This window comes from Aythya marila (assembly GCF_965140915.1).
Source record: "Aythya marila genome assembly, chromosome: 13".
Classification (NCBI taxonomy): domain Eukaryota; kingdom Metazoa; phylum Chordata; class Aves; order Anseriformes; family Anatidae; genus Aythya; species Aythya marila.
Window position 1 is genome coordinate 15,450,134 of NC_139054.1, and position 16,214 is coordinate 15,466,347.

At 46.6% G+C, this 16,214-nt stretch overlaps 1 protein-coding gene across 1 annotated transcript in view; it reads right to left on the reverse strand.

Moving 5' to 3' along the window:
• The window catches only part of ZNF185 (zinc finger protein 185 with LIM domain), a 43,170-nt gene that overhangs the window by 13,100 nt on the left and 13,856 nt on the right, over positions 1 to 16,214 (reverse strand). Inside the window, exons 3-18 of the mRNA XM_082771114.1 lie at positions 14,818 to 14,956; positions 14,175 to 14,234; positions 12,608 to 12,646; positions 11,917 to 11,991; positions 11,416 to 11,490; positions 10,700 to 10,780; positions 9,621 to 9,704; positions 8,409 to 8,447; positions 7,703 to 7,786; positions 6,034 to 6,108; positions 5,321 to 5,401; positions 4,828 to 4,896; positions 3,143 to 3,220; positions 1,796 to 1,840; positions 1,267 to 1,416; positions 311 to 394 (exon numbers count right to left, since the gene is read on the reverse strand). Coding sequence (XP_082627240.1) covers positions 311 to 394; positions 1,267 to 1,416; positions 1,796 to 1,840; positions 3,143 to 3,220; positions 4,828 to 4,896; positions 5,321 to 5,401; positions 6,034 to 6,108; positions 7,703 to 7,786; positions 8,409 to 8,447; positions 9,621 to 9,704; positions 10,700 to 10,780; positions 11,416 to 11,490; positions 11,917 to 11,991; positions 12,608 to 12,646; positions 14,175 to 14,234; positions 14,818 to 14,956 — 1,258 coding nt within the window. The remainder of the gene's footprint in view (positions 1 to 310; positions 395 to 1,266; positions 1,417 to 1,795; positions 1,841 to 3,142; positions 3,221 to 4,827; positions 4,897 to 5,320; positions 5,402 to 6,033; positions 6,109 to 7,702; positions 7,787 to 8,408; positions 8,448 to 9,620; positions 9,705 to 10,699; positions 10,781 to 11,415; positions 11,491 to 11,916; positions 11,992 to 12,607; positions 12,647 to 14,174; positions 14,235 to 14,817; positions 14,957 to 16,214) is intronic.

Consider the following 16,214-nt stretch of genomic DNA (forward strand, 5'->3'; position numbering starts at 1 on the left):
CCCTTGCTGCCACTTCAGCACCACTTTGTGTTTCTCCATCCTCAGCAAATGAGAAGGTAGTGACTGAACCCCACCGAGTGCACGTGCACCAAAAGCAGGAAAAAGCTGCAGTGTTTGGTTCATACCAAAGACGATGGGGGAAGGATACAACCCAAATCTCTTGTTTTATGTTGCATGCTACACTATAAACCTCAGCACAGTCTGCTTTACTCTTGGGACAGCAGCTGTAAAAAGAAGCCTCTTTCTCTGCTTTTCCTCTCTTAATCCTCAGTATTACTCATATGCCCACGAATATTTATTCCACTCTAACCTTTTAAATGAATATTCGGTGTCCTCGAGGTGTGCAGGGGCTCTCTCAGTGGGAGGAGAGGGGACATTAGACTGCAAGCTAGACCTGTCAAAAGAAAAATATAAAAGAAAAAGAAAGAAAAAAAATCAACAGCCTGATGGCTTGTGAAAGGCTGTTAAAGTGCTTCAGGGGGGATTCACTGCATGAAACAACACTGCACTCCATATCAGACCAGAAAATAGAAAGTAATTTTCACAGAGAACTGCTTTTCCTTCAGAAAAAAAAACACTTTCATTATCTCTAATAAAGAAGAATAGAGGCTGTTAGTGGAACTAATGCAGTTACTTGGCCTCAATTCACACACACCCTAGCTGGATGCATCACTTTCCTGGCTTGTCACAGGACCAAAAGCACAATACCTGGGACAAAGCACAATACTAAGGGCTTTGGGGCAGATCATAGAATCATTGAGGTTGGAAAAGACCTTCAAGGTCATGTTCCTACACCATCCTACTAGGAGCTTTGTGAACCTCCTCATCTCAGCTGGGAGGTTGGAAGACATCATTTGCTCACCTCACGTTCTTTGGTAAGCCAGTGCATGGGGCCAAGTCCAAAATAACTGACTAAAATAAGAGAGGAAAGAAGCTTCAGGGAGATCAGCATGTTTAGTGTCAACAGCAGCAATTCTGTGCTGACTCTGTGCCTCAGACACTGTCAGGGCAGCAAACATGCTCTAAAAACATGTGGAATGGAGGTACTTCTAAGGTCAGTGCTAAAAGCTGTGGTTAAAGCTGCTGTACCTGCTCCCAGGCTGCTTCAGTGAAAATAAAAAGCTGGTGTGTAACAGTGAACGAGTGGTGCAGCTCCCAGAGTTTATCCACCTATGATTTTCTGTCTCCTGTTGCTTTGTTGCACAATCTGGATTCTGCTTCCAACTCTACTCCGGATGAATTACTTACTGGCCCCCCAGTATTTACCCTCTGCTAGCAGCAGCACCGTGAGCACCAGCTCCAGGCCCTGACCCTGCAGGTTCAGGCTTCGCATCATCCAGGCAGGGAGAGGTCTCGTGATGACGCTGCAGGCTGTCTGTAGCAGCCGTGGGTCTGTCTCTGCAACCAGGGTCAGACCTGTAAGAGAGGGAGATTCACAGGTCACAAAGGGAAGCTTGGCAAGTTGGAGAATGGAGCAAGAAGTGGAAACATCAAACATGAGATTTGCTTGTCTCAAACAATGCCTCTTCCTGCTTAGTTCCATAACTTTCTTGCAGCAGACCTGAAGGGCAGAGACAAATCCAACCGAGCCATGCTAGCACAAGGAAAGAAGCTGAGAGATCTCAGCCCATTTTGAGCTGGTGGATCAGGGACACTCCCCTTTGTAAATGCATACAAGTGCTGCTCCCAGAACACATTTGTTAGGGCAGTACCAGGTCAGGAGAAGACGCCTCTCACTTTAAAATCGAGAAGAAAAAAATGTGAATTTTATACTGCTAACAGACTTTAAACTTACTTTGGTGGGTAGAATCCATTGTTTGCTTCTGTGTGTTCAGAGTAACTGTAAAGGAGAAAAAAACAACTTTAGAAAGCATCCTTGTTTTGATTTAGGGAATGTTCTGCAATTATTTTCTCATGCATTTAATAAACAGAAGAAGGAAAAGATCCCCAAGACTTCCCAGTGATATTCCTCAGCGTATTTCTGCAGGTAAAATGACAAGAACATTTGGGGAAATTCATTGTGTATCAAATGCAAAGGAGCAGTTAGTAACCCTGAATCCTGTCACCACGTGACAGATGCCAGTGATGATGGAGTCACCTGGAAATCCAAGCCAGGACTCTTCCAGAACCAGTGGGATCATCCTACAGCCCAGAGCTGCAACACAGGCACCTCTAGCTTCACCCACAGAAGGGGAGGAACAGCCCTTATCTCCTCTGACGTGCCTCAGGGGAGCTGACAAAATCGGGAACTTCAGGTCTCATCCAAAATTGTGTGTTTCTGTTTTCTTGTCTCCTGGCTGTGGGCAGCGATAAAGCAGACCACTGCCACAGTGGTGGCGAGCAGCACAGCGCAGAGCCCAGGCTAAGGAGCTCCATTGGGTGTCAGTTTGGTTGGATGCAGAAACACTGGTGCTCACAAGAGAGGGGCAGGATCCTGTCCAGGATAAATCCTGGAGGGCTGGGGACAGAAGATTCCCATACACACAAGCGGCAATCAGAGAGCAGTGAGGGTGGACTTCATTTGGGCATTTAGAGACAACAAATAGCTCAGCCATGCCTGTGGTTAGGGGATTTTTAACTACTTTCCAAGATACCTTGGAGTCAGGACACAACTTTTCCTAAGTCACTGAACTTTTTGGTTTGCCAGACACTTTAAAGGAAGTGGAATTTCTTCCTGTGTTCCACCTCCTCCTCCCTTTTTCTTTTTTAAGGGATCTCTTGTTGCAAAAGTAGATAGGTGAAGGCTAAAGACCTAGAGATGTATTGAGCATGAAGCTCTCTATACCGTAAAAAAAAAATAAAATTAAAAAAAACTCTGGAATTGGTTTACATTTTGGAATATATCTAGAAAATGCAGAAGTGACCCGCAAAAGTGGTATTTTCCTTTTCTTATAGAAAGCAAAGAAAAAAAAAAAAAAAAGGAACAGTGTCATACACCCTCACGTAAAAGAGAGCAAGGTTGTTTTTTTTCCCTCCCTTCTTAAATTAAATTTTAGATAAAGTGCTGCAGTTCTGCAAAGCACAGACTGAACTGTGCTTCTCCATCAGTAAACATTCATTCAGAGTTTCCAGATAGCTCAAAAGGAGCAGTTGTTATTTGCATGATGCTCAAGTCAGCAAAGGAATTTCACAGTAACCTTACCTTCCATTTGTGGAAACCACGGTTGCTCTGGGCTCATCCCATGACGAGGGTTCAGACTTTTCCTCAAGAGTCTTGTCACTAGACAAAGAAAAATGCCAGTAAGATAAGACTGGGATCACCACAGAACAAATCTACTAACATTTAGTTAGGATGAGCCCAAAATGGGGTTAGCCCAGTGTAGCCGTATAGGAAGCAACCTTTTAGGTTTGGGGTACTCAGAGAGATGTGCTGCTCTGTGCAGTGAGGAACTGATAACCATTTTGCTCAGGAAAGCTTAAGAGCCCTCCAACAGTTGCTCTGTCTGCTCCCAAGCAGGAGAGGCCTTCCTGCTGGCCCACCAGCTGGACCTCTCCGTGCCCAGCTACACCCACCGCTTGCTCCCCTGACCCATCAGGCCACGCATCCGTCTCCTTCCCTGCCAATTATTTCCTCTCCAGTTTAGATGGCTTAATTAGAGGCATCCTCTAATTTCTCTGGGAGACTGGCTCACAATTAGGAGCAGCTGTGTGACGCAAACAACCCTAAGCACAAAGAGCGCGTTGTACTCAGGCTGTCCCCGCAGTGGCACACAAGGACACATTTATGGGCCTCAGCTGAACGACCACGGCAGTAGCCCAGCCTCTACCTTTTCTCAAGCGCTCTAGACATTGCTTCAGCCTGAGATATTAATTTGGGAGCATTTCTAGCTTTGTCTTTGCTGATAGAGGTGGGAAGGGAGATGCAATTAGCTGTGTATCCTGCAAAAACTCATTTGGTAAGCCCGAGTTCTCTACAGCTGCTTAAGCACAACGGTGAAAGGTGAGCCCAGAGGGACAAGTCCCTTTGCTTCAGTCTCAGCACTGCCAAAAATTCAGCGTGGCAACACCGGGAACAAAACCAGCCCTGCTAATAGAGGATATATTTCGGAAACCTCTCTCACTCTTCCCCATTTTCAAAGGAAACGGGGCACGCAAATGACACGCAGAGGACGCTGTCTTCAGCCCAAAGGACACCTGACTGCAGACCAGCCAGCAGCAGCCAGCGTGTGGCACGCCTGCTGTGTGTGACACTTTCTGCCTACAGCGAGGCTGGGTTCATCTGTCACTGCTTCCCCCTCAGAAGTCCCCTCCTCAGCCACCTTGCCACTGAGGATAATCAGATAAACGCCCTGCTGTGTGGATCTATGTGCAGCCACAGTGCCAGAGCTCTGCTCCGTGATGTGTCAGCCATCTGTACCCGTTCCTTCTTAGTTTTTCATCATTATAACAGAGCTTTTCAAGCTTCCCCATTGCTCATTGTTTCCCACTTTCTGCAAGGGGCAGAGGACCAGAACCAGCGTTAGAAGCCACCACCAGCGACTCCTGTTTGACACATCCCTTGCAGGTGGAAGAAACTCCCAAGGGGACAGCAGTGGGAGGACAATCAGAGTGGTGACAAACACGTGAAGTAGATTCTTTAGGGACTGAGCCAGAGAGGAGAATCCTTTCCTCTCTGGGAGAAGCGGAGGAGGAACAGGAAAAAACGGATGAGTTGCAGCCTAGCCAGCAGATGATGCTCTTGGAGAGCAGCCCAGGACCGTGACTGTAGAGATCCCATCTGTTTGGGATCACTAGCAGGTATATACCATCTCTGAGTGAAAAGCAGAAGGCAGGCTGATCTGTGCTGCTGAACATTAGGCTGATCTGTGCCTTTTCTCAAATTCTTACCCGTCCCCACGCTGTGGCACAGTTTCCAATGAGGGTTTCCCATTAGAAGACTGTCTGCTTTCACCATTTCTGCAAGCAAAACAGCAAGAACAATTAGGTCGGGAGATGTCGGGACACAACGTGAGGCACAGGAACTCCATGACAAGGAGCTTGTTCCAAGTGTGATAAGGATGGCGCAAGGACTGGATTAAAATGAAAGCCTGTTCAGGACATGTCTGCAAATTTTAGACTCATTCTCATCAGAAAGAACTGGGTGATGTTTGAGCTGTGGGAGGCTCCTAAGCTTTCATCTAGGTTTATTTCCTCCTAGATTGTTAATACTTTTGGGAGGTGCTGCTTTCTTAGAGTCCCCATGCTACCATACTTATTGTTCCATGACTGCACTGCACCCAGATTATGCGTGTCTGGGAAAATACTACCAAGCAGAGCCAAACTCTCCAGTGCAGCAACTCCCCACCTGTCATTTGAGAAGATGCAGAGCCAGCAGACCTACCTGGTTTCAGTATAGGTGGACAATTTCTCTGAAGTTTCACTCAAGGATGTGATTGTTTGGCTCTTGCTGCCTGTTTCAGTGCTGCAAGAAATGTTAAAGAAAAAGCTGTCATTCTTGAGCAAACCAGCTCCCTGTTGCAGCTTGCCAAAATGTTCCTGCACTGAAACGTTCTTTCTGAAAGTAAATAACATTGAAAGCAAACATCACTGCTTTCAGTATGTTCACTTAGAAGTAGTCTTATCAGAAACAACTCTGAAATTAAAAACACTGTCTGTTGCCATGAATATCTACAGTCTGCCAACGATAATCAGGGAAGAAAAATAAAATAACAAGGTCAGCGACCAAAGCAATTTGCAATGCTGTGGAAAAACATCTCAGCATTTTTTATACTGTAGTCATGAATTCAAACAGACAGAGTGGAAAGCAACTGAAAACGATTCCACCGCAGATTTAGCAAGAGTTCAGCAGGTCTCCTCCTCTTGGGTTTCGAGCTCTTTTATCAATATGCTGTCAGATCCTTTCAAGACGCAACATGGATTTCAGACAGAAAATCTTCTTCTTAAATGCAGACAGCTGTTTTAAAAGTCTTCTGTGTACAAGGCTGGCAAATTTGATTCACTTCACCTCCCAGAGGGCTGCTGACAGAAGTCTCTGTCGTGCTGACACAGCAGCAGCAGATGTCCAAGGCACACCGGCCGTGCTCTAACACTCACCTGGTGGGAGACGCTGCTGTTGTCTTCGGCTCGTTCCAGGAAGACCCAGCTGTGGTTTTCCTTAGCCCATTGGTACTAATAAAACAACAACAAAACCAAAGTAACAAAGCATTAAAGACAGAAGACCTTTTGGGTGTCATCCTGCTCACTGTCCCTCAGCTCTCATGTCTGCTTTCTGGGCAGTGAGAGGCCAAACCCTGCTGCATAAGGACTCAGCTGGCCCTAAGCACTGTGGCAACTAATATCTGCCTTTTTGCTGAAATGCTCTGTCTTTAGGATTTTTTTCCCCCAATCTAACACAGCTGGGGCTATTTCCATCCCCAATATTTAAGTTTGTGCTAAAAAAACAACCTGCCCAAATGTACAGATTAAGGCTCAGCGTGTTTATAAAATTGCTCTCACTCTCTGTATGTGTACAACACGTGAGGGAGTGAAAGGGCATCCCACCCCTGCTTCAAACCTGTTCCACAGTGGCACAAAATCGCACCAAAATCCATGAGGCAGCTCCTTCGTTCTGAAAACAAAGCATTTCAAGATGAAAGGCTTCATCTATTGGTGCCCCTGCTGGGTCCACAAAGGACCAGAGTGGCAGAGAAGCGAATATTGCTGCCGCCTGGCTTCAAGCCACAACTCACAGTGGGAAGAGAGAGCTGAATCCCAAATTAAACGAATCTGCTTGAAAACAGGAAGATTTTTCCTTCCCAGTACTAACACTGCTATCTCTGTGTTGGTGTCAGTCCCACACCACACATCAGCAGCTCCTGAGCAGCGTGGACTGGGAGAGGATGTCACCTCTGCTCTGTCACACCAGGGACAGCGTGTCCCCAGGTCCCTCACACCACAGCAGGGGCTCTCTAGCCGTGTCTCCGTGGTCTGCCATGGTTCCACGTGAGCTTGGGGAAGGGGCCGTGGGCTCAGAACGAGACTAACATTTACCGTCAAAGCAAAGATCAATTTAAAGATAATGAACCTCTCAAACCTCCCAGGTCACACCTATCTGTTGCTATCAAGGTAGAATAATTAAATCTAAAGTCTAACAAAAGCAGAGAGCTGGCTCAGGGGACTGGAAATAATGAGATATTGAGTACTTCATGTCTAGGTGATGGGGTCAGTTCATGCAGCCAAGTCTGCTAGCACAAGAAAATCATTACTATCTGATGGCTGCTTGATGGGTAGGGTGAGCTCATCTAAACCTGCTCTGACTCTTCCTGTGTGTTGTCTCTACCGAACCACTGCCAGGCTCATTTCTGCACCACACAAGCACCTCATGAAGACAGAACTGATGGGGCTGTGAAGCATGATCAGGAGAGGGGCTTAGTGGCAAGTTTACATCAGGTAACTCACACTATAGCTGACCTGTGGTTAAATACAGTCTGCCACTCTCCAGGGCTGTCAGCTGGATTCCTTATACTACCTTGTATATATCCCTGTGTCTGCCCGTTTGCTTCAGAAAATTGTTTTTTTTTTTTTTTTTTTTTTTTTTTTTTTTTTTTTGTTTTTTTTTTTTCATTTTGGATTATTTTTTTTAATGCAAGACAGAGGCAATCAGAAAAGTCCACTGAAAAACCTCCATCCCTAGCTGTGTTCAGCCTGCTACCTTCCAGCTAAAAGGAAAGTCAGAGTGCCTTAAAATCAGACAGTCAACACTACTCCAGAATGAGATCAATACCTGTTGTCATCTGGTGTAAACTTGCATGAACCAGACACAGCTGAACTCCTCCTCTGCTGTCCTTCTTCTTCTTCTATTTCAATTCTTTCAGGCGGAGGGAGGAAAAAAATAAATATCACATCATTTCCCATTTCTCACTGCTAGCTAATCTAGGCAGTTTACTTTGCTTTCCCTTAAGCTATGTTTTCCCTCCGTTTCCCTTGGAGGCACATTTTTCCTGTTCTTTGTGCTCCATGTGCTGTTACTGGTGAGTATCTCAACTGGCTCAATGAAGTAAGAACTTCAGCCAAAATCAGTGGCAATTTTCTGTCGCAGTTCCTTTACAAATAGCATCAGCTGATGCTTCAAGTTCCAGTAAATGACCTAGACATCATTTCCCTGTGGTACCAAGTGCTTTAGAAGTTAAACGCCTGAAGAGTGTTGGCACTGCTGCTTGGAACCAGCCTTTCTGGAAGAAGGAAGGCAGTGAACGAATCCATACAATCCCTCCTCACTTCAGGTTGCCCATATCCCAAAGCATCATCATGCATTCCTAGAGTTCATGACAGTGTGAGCCCTCAAAAGCAAGCATTTTTATTTTTTTTTTAACCCCTTCCATGGGAACTGTCCCCCCTCTGCTTTGAAACACCTGGGAATCTCCCGACCCAGGCACAGAACACAGCCGTGCAGCCCCAGCAGCGTTTTCAGAGCAAGGTCAGCGACCTACCTCTTGGCAAACAGGGGTGGGAATTCTTGTGTTGGGCTGCTGTAAGGGAAGCACAAAGGCAACAGTTACAAGTTTGGAGTTGCAGACAGGCTTTGGGCAGAAGCAGCTTGGCCCATGTGGTGCAAAGCATCAAGGGGTCCTATTGCACCACTTGGGCAGAGCTGACTGTGAGGGAGCATGCTGAACGTGTGCAAATTGCAGAGCAGAAAGTTATAAAACATGAAGTAGAAGCTCCCCCAAAGGGCCTCTTTCATTTTACACCTTCCCGCTTTCTTTTCTTCTTGCATGCAAGCCTGCCTCCCACTGCACAATATTGGTGCACCAGAGGAATTGGCAGCCAGTGAAAATTCCTTTAATGCCCTTACAAATCCTACCCAAGCACGCCTCTCGCTCTGGGCACAGCCAAATACTGCTGGCACATCCCCTCCCTGCTCCCTCCCCCACCACCAACCTCTCGGTACCTCATTGTGTCACCCTGAGTTAGTCAGGAGGAAAAGGATTTACAGTGAAAGCAAGCTGCAAAAAAGTCACTACCACAATTCTTGGAAGACCTGAGACCTTCTTAATCTGTTTTTATTTTCCTCCCAGGAAGGAGATGGACAACAGAGCCTTGAACACCAGCAGCTCCCACATGTCCTTCATGTTGTTGTTGCACACCCTCATGTTAGTTAGGTTTTTCACTTTGGTTTTGTTTTCTTCCCCTACAGAATTATTTTGAAGCTGAAACTAATATCAGGATCTTGTAAATCTAACTATTATTCAAACACCACATAAAGGCAAAATCTGTCCCAAAAAGCTGATCCAAATTGGATGCAATTTCTAAGAATGGTTTATTTTTGTTCTGATTTTCCCCTACCTTCCAAGTAGTTCCTGCAATGAAACTAGAGAAACCAACATTAAAAACTGACTCTGAAAAATTGGGTCTTAATTTTGGGTCCCAGGGAATTAGGGACTATCAGTTTTTCTCCAGCTGAAATTTCATCCCTCTGAATAGAGGAGACATCTCAAGATTCCTAGAAGACTTCCTCAATTCTGCAGTAACCAGCAGATATCCTTGACACTTGGAGAGAGAGACTGGCTAAATTTTCTTCGTTTACTGGAGAGGTACACATCTTCTCTGGTGAGTCTTTGGATCAGGCCACCGCCCAAGTCAGACATCACCAGCAGCCTCTTCGCTGCCTCCTGCCCCATCCTCACATGGGGAAAACTCACCCGTTGCTTTTCTTGGCCGCTGAGAGCACATAAGCACGTTCCCTGCTGGCAGTGCGTCTCAGGACACTGTTGGCTGCCTCTGTCCTGAAAGGGAAGAGAAGGAAGGGGTCACATTCTGCCCATGCTCTTAGTAGCTGCCGGGTGTAGCCTCGAAAAAACAATAGGTGAACAAACCAGTGGAGACTTGTGCTAAACCTGACAGAGCTCCCATGGCTCCAGGAAGCTTCTGAAATCTAGCTAGGGGCAAGACAAGTGACAATGCCAGATCTTTTTCCACTAATATCATTTTTTCCCTTCATACTGAGCCACAGCACTTCCTCAGGGATATAAAGCATCAGGCAATAAAAATCCTTCTCTCCCAGGAGGGCAGAGGGCATTCCCCATCTCAAGACCTGAACTGTTTCAACATTGCATACTCTGGGGCAAAAAAAAAAAAAAAAAAAAAAAAGGGATACAGGCTTTGTGGCTAATATGCTCCACAGACAGCACACGTCTTTGCAAAGATCAGTAGCACCAAACATACCACAGGGAAAGTTCAAAATGAAAGGACTGTCACTGGTTTATCTCCGCTGGTCAGATTACCAGGTTTCATTCTTGAAACACTTGTATCTGAGAAAAATCATCTTTAGAAACAAGACCATCTAAACCTGAAGACCCAGAGCCCTAGATCTGGACTTAGATGCAAGTCCTCAGGTGGTCCAGTCTCAAAGACACACGTGTAGGCTGTGGAAGGAGGACTCCTTCCTTTACTGCCAGGCTATTTGTACGTCTCTATCTCTTCACGTAGACACTATGCAGCTGATAGATTCCACAACCCATTTCCAGCTGCCAAATTAATTGGGGTAAGCTGTCAGGTTGAATCATGTCAGGCTTTTAATTATATTTTGTTGGGAGAGCAGTCGCCTGTGGGCACTGATGCGCTCCGTGTAGAAATATCTGCTTATTATTATTTCATTGCAATCAGCCCTAATGGCTCAGCTATAATCATCATCAAACTGACCCTGCCAGTAAAGAACAGCTAAGTCAGTCCACTTGTCACTGCCCCTTGCAAGAGAAAGGTGGTTACCTGGAAGGCATACCTCTTTTTATGTTCATCTGGACTAAAAGGCACATCCTCCTCATCCAAGTCCACTGATTTTTGTTTGACATTATACGGAGCTCTGAAAAAGGAAGAGAAGGGGAGAAAGAGTAAGGGAACTGCCTCTGTATATTGTTGCAGAGGCAGCACAGACAAAACCCAAGTTAAATCTTAGGGCTGGGTATGGGGAAAAGGGTTCTGACCCTGGATGTGTTGCATAGGAGTGGGAAGACACCTGTACTTTCCATGTGCATTGGGGTACATGTCTTCATAGGATTTTGTTTTATTAGTGTAGGGGTTTTAAGCCTAGAAGCAGGCTGATGATAAATGCTCAGCTGCATTTCAGACAGAGCCTCTGCCAAGAAAAGCTGTGTAGGAAATGTCAGGAGGGCTGTTCTGCGATGGTTTCATAAAGGCCTGCAATGCTGTGAACCAAGTCCCCAGGCTACATCCTCCAGTTTTCTGCCTTAATTACTATGAAGTGGTAAAATTCGCTCCTTCCAAAGGCCGTGACCAGGTCAAGGAACGCCTCACAGCCCACACAGGCCTGGAGGTTGCACTGAGGAAGGCTTCACTTTCTAGAGACAGCTCTGCAGCACTCAGCTGATGAAGCCATGCCTGGCTGGGCACCCACATGCAGGTGGCTTCATCACTGAAGCTCAGGTGCTCTTGAGCCCACACACGGGCAGAAAGCAGAGCTCTCTTTTGCACACTCACAGCTTCTTGTAATCCTCAGTCGTCATCCTGTAGCCAGAAGAAGAACGGCACGAGCCGGGTCCCTTCACGGCAGTGCTGCAGATGGCACAAATCACATCTGTTAACATGAGCCTCCTGAGCACTCATCCTCTGCCACCCTGTCCCCAGGTGAGCTCCACACAACAGAATACAAGTGTTACAGAGCTGCAAGGATTCCTTGCAATTTATCCCCAATCAAATCTCTTTGCCAAATTAACCCCAAATCCATGAGTAGTTTCACAGTCAACTGCCACCCCATGCTTTGGTGGGGGAAATACAGAGTTTGACATCTCGTCTTTTCTCCATGCCTGCTGAATAGAGCTGTTAAGTAAAAGGCCCTGTCTTCGAACTTAATCACTACTCATTTAATTAGCAAAGGAGCTCAGTGGAAGCCCACAAGCACTGCCCAAAGTAAAAGGGTCACTAAAAACAGAAACAATATTTAAAAGCTCATTTTCATGAAGAACTGGAAGACCTACGTACCTTTTCTGGGCTTCCTTGGAGGATGAAGAATTAGGCACAGAAGGAGTCTTATCGATGGTTCTTGTGAACACTCCCCTGGGGAGAAAAGAGACACGCTAAATTGGTTTTGCAGGGCAGAGTTTGGAGCTCAGATGAGGGGGCATGCAGCCACTCTTCAGCCTAATAGCACCTGCATGTCCCCTCAGGAGCAACGTGCTGGCTCAGGACAGTCAAAATTAGAAGGTGCTTCCTTGGGAGATTCCCATCTGCCTGCTCCCTGGCTTTACAGTAAAATCAGTTTTCACTTGAGAACAGCCTGGGAATGCCACCACAGGGCTTGCTGACCTATTTAGGGTAAGTGCGAAATTAGGGTCCCCTCACACAAACCACGTGGCAGAGGAAGCTGAAGCACATCAGCCCCATCGACAGTGCTGTCCTGAAAACGAGGGTGGTGGAACATTTTTGCAGCATGATCATCTTCCCATGCGTGATCGCTGCATGGTACAAAGAGCAGATTTTCTGTTAACATCACCAAACCACCTGTGAACAAAACACCAGGGACTATCTCTTCATCAAGGAACACCCTGAGCATTACAGCGTTCCTAACTGGCAGAATAAACCAAGAGAACACAATATTTTTCATGTTTATTGCTCCTGATCTAGCTCTCCTTCCCCTCCAGCCTACGTGCTTCTTGCCACCCTGTATACCAACCTGATGAGGTAACCGGATTGAGGCTTGGAGACAGGAGGCCTGTGCAAAGAACAGACATCAGTGAATGAAGAAACATGTGGAAAAGCAACAGCAGCAGCACCAGTATTAAAGAGAAACGTCCACGTGGCTGTCAAGCCAAAAATCCAGCCAGATGGGCTTTGAGTGCACCAATGTGGCCGTGGGAGGATTCTTTAAAAACGAATTAGCTTCAGAACAAGCTCTGTGAAAGAGTGTCGTAAGAAAAATGAGTTTTAGAATTCGCCCATTAAAATTAGGCACGCTGACAGTTTTCTGGATCAAAATGAAGTCCTGAGATTGATGTGGTAAGAGAGGGGAAATTAGGCATAGTACGGACTCTGGCTGTTTTACCACAGGAAAACTTCAGCCTCACACTAACTTTCCTGAGTGTCTGTCTTCAGAAGGGGAGTGCAGCAGAGCTCCCCTGGAGGTAAAGGCAAGGGATACCAGCAGGTGGGGACCTGGCCTCTTGTGGCAGGGCAGGAGGAAACATCCCTGGAACTTGCTTCAAGCTGGCTTGAAGAAGTCTTCTTGAGGCCAAAGTGCGGACCAGGATGAGCCTCAAGGTCTGAACATGGCACAGACAGGCTCGCTCCATCCCTGCCCAGATGCCAACCCCTCTTTTCTTGCCTGTCCAGGTGCCCTTAGGATTCCAGGATAACACGGTGGCAAGGAAGCTCAGCAGGTCTCTGGTGTAACCCTCCTGCTCCAAGCAGGGTCAGTTTTACACTGCCCAACACCACATGCCCGAGGTGGCTGCCAGGCTCAAATTTATCCTGTTGCCTTCAGACACAAAAATGCAAACCCACTGCAGGCTTAGTTTAGCTTTGGAGCTCTCTGGATGGAGAAGCTGGAGGCTGATGAGTGCTGAACACGGCACCAAGCTCTTGGTTCTGCAGTGTCCTCAAAGCAGGCACCATCTCAGCCTCACTGCCTAGCACTGACCTTTGATTGCCACCTGCAGGCACAACAAAAAGGAGAGGAAGCAGGAATCTGCTCACGGGAGAGGGCAACACTCTCCCAGCAATGGCACTGCAGTTGGCAAAGAGCTCTTATATATGAATAAGCCCCTTTCAACAGTTTTGCACTGTAGGATGGAGATCCTACCAGCTGCTAAGTTCCTGAAAAGCCCTCATGGTCTGTGCCTGAAGCAAAACCGACTCCAGTACAGAATGGCTTCTAGTCTGAGGAGCCTCTGGGCTTAGAGCATGCAGGTGTTGCACCAGTACAGGAGCTGATGTGCACCAGTAATCCTTGGGATCGTGTCCTCGAAAGCACCCATTCCTCTGCACTAAAGACCGAGATCCATCTGGTCACACATCTCTCCATCATCCATCTGGACTTTGCAGAAGCTGAGCCATGCTCTGTATGAGGGGACAGTTCATAAGACACTGCACTGAACAGGCTCTAGATTTTTCCACAGGACCTATATTTTTCAACAGTTATGGGAGTGAGTGGATAGGATTAGGAAGGACCAGTGAAAGCATGCACTGACTCCATGGGATAACACAGAAAGAAAGCAAACAACAGGACGGGTCCCCCAGCTTACCTGTCACTCTGGGGAGCAATAGGTGCTGAAGCTGGGGATCCCCCACCAGCCCGTGCAGACCTGAGTAAAGAGGAAACAGTCACGTAATTAACTCCTGCAGTTGCTGATCTTCCTTATTGAACATGGCAGTGATGTTTTACAAGATGGCTGCTAAGAGAAAACTAGTTTGGGCTTGATTTTGTTTCTGACTATGACTAAAGAGACCCTGGTGCAGACCGTGGGCGTTCCTGGTGCAGGGGTGGCTCCATCCCACAGCCTGTGAGCCGCAGGGGCAGATGCAGACCTGGCTGTTTTACACCACTCACAAACTCCCTCCCATCAAGGTCTGCTTCTTTCTTTGTCACTCTGGAGATGGTGAAACACAGCCTGGCTTCAAGAAGACTTTGGAGGTCTCCTGAGACTTCAAATCTGTCTGTGCTGCTGGATTCACAGCTCCCACACCAAAGGCCATTTCATTTCTCAGTGTTTCTCCCCAGTCTGCATTTATCAAAATGAAACAGGAGGACTGCTTCCTTGGCATTATGGGAACCCCACAACAAGCTAGGATAATGTGTGCTTTTCCTATAGGCTGGAAAACAGAGTTCTCGAGTGAGGCTGATGAGGGAAAGGAAGAAGAGAAGCATTCCTCAGTGGCCACACTTACAGCGGGCTGCTCTTCTTTTCATCCTCAGAGTCCGAGTTCTGGTGGTGGATCCAGCTCTTGTCTCCCTTCAGGGTGGTGCGAACCTTCATCTGCTTAATGATCCTTCTACGGTCTTCATCCGTAGGTGTAATCACGCGTCCTAGGGGAGGCAGAGGGAAAGGAAGGAGAGAGAAGGGTTGTCGAGAAGATTTCAGTGTCAGCAGGTGAACAACTGGTAAATCTCTGACAGCAGGGAGCACAGGTCCCCCATCGGCCAGAGATGCAAACACTGAAGGAGTCTTTTGCTGTTTCTGATGAAAGATGGAAACGAGCTATCATCCTGACTTCAGGATCAATTTCCTCCAGCTCCCCTGATGTATCACCTCCTCTGCAGAGATCCATAGTTTTTTCACTCCTTTCTGGGGACTGTTTAACATTAATGAGTCATTTTCTTTCATGAAGACCAAAGACATTCAGTGGGTGGTCTAATCACATATTTACAAAGCAGTGCATTTCCTCTGGCATTTCCCATCAGATCAGCTCTAGCACAAGGCTTTTTTGGTTTGTGGGAGAGGATGATATGTCTGGAGCATGATGCTGAGCCAAGGGCTGGGGGATAAGCCATAAAATGCAAACACCCAGCTTTCTCTGGTGTCCTGTCAGAGCTGGGGGAGACACATCCTTTGAATATTTAAAAAAAAAAAATAGGAAAAAAACAATAACAAAGATATTTTAACTGGGAAATTCCCCATTTAGTGTTTTCTTCTGAAGAAAATAGCTGTTTTTAAGATGAAGGCCAGATAAGGAAATCTCCTTTTCTGTGTATTTATGTTTATCTTCCATCTTCTGCTATTTTGGAAATGGCTGCTAAGAGATGAAAACCTCAGGCCTGACCTCCTCATAGGACATGGACCAACACAGCTCAGGGGTTTAGAGATACCAGGAAGTTATTGCAGCTTTACAGCTAACTTCTTATCAGCCAAGCCAAGGAAATCGCCTGTCTGCACCCTCTTAGCTGGTGGCAAACATGAAATAATCCAATTTAGCTACCAGGAAAGGAGGGTCACTAAGTCTCAGTATCTTGTGCTCAAAGTGGGTTAAAAGGCCGCCCAGAAATAGTTATCACTGAGCAGTCGACAGGCAGTAAATTGTTTAATCTTGACACAAGATGATGTGCTTCAAGACTAGGTTATGTAGCAGAGGTATGGTGGTGGATTTTTTTGGACAAACACATGCATCAGATTGCTGTTGAGGAAAACAGCCACACCGATGGAAAGAATGTCCTTTCTCAGGTGGAATTAGCAGCAGCAAAGACACTGATATACAGGGCTATATTTACATTGGGGTGCAGGCTGGGGGACCAGCAGTAACACTCTGCAAGAAGCAGAGCACCTGGAAAAGGAAGGGCTGCTTTTCTT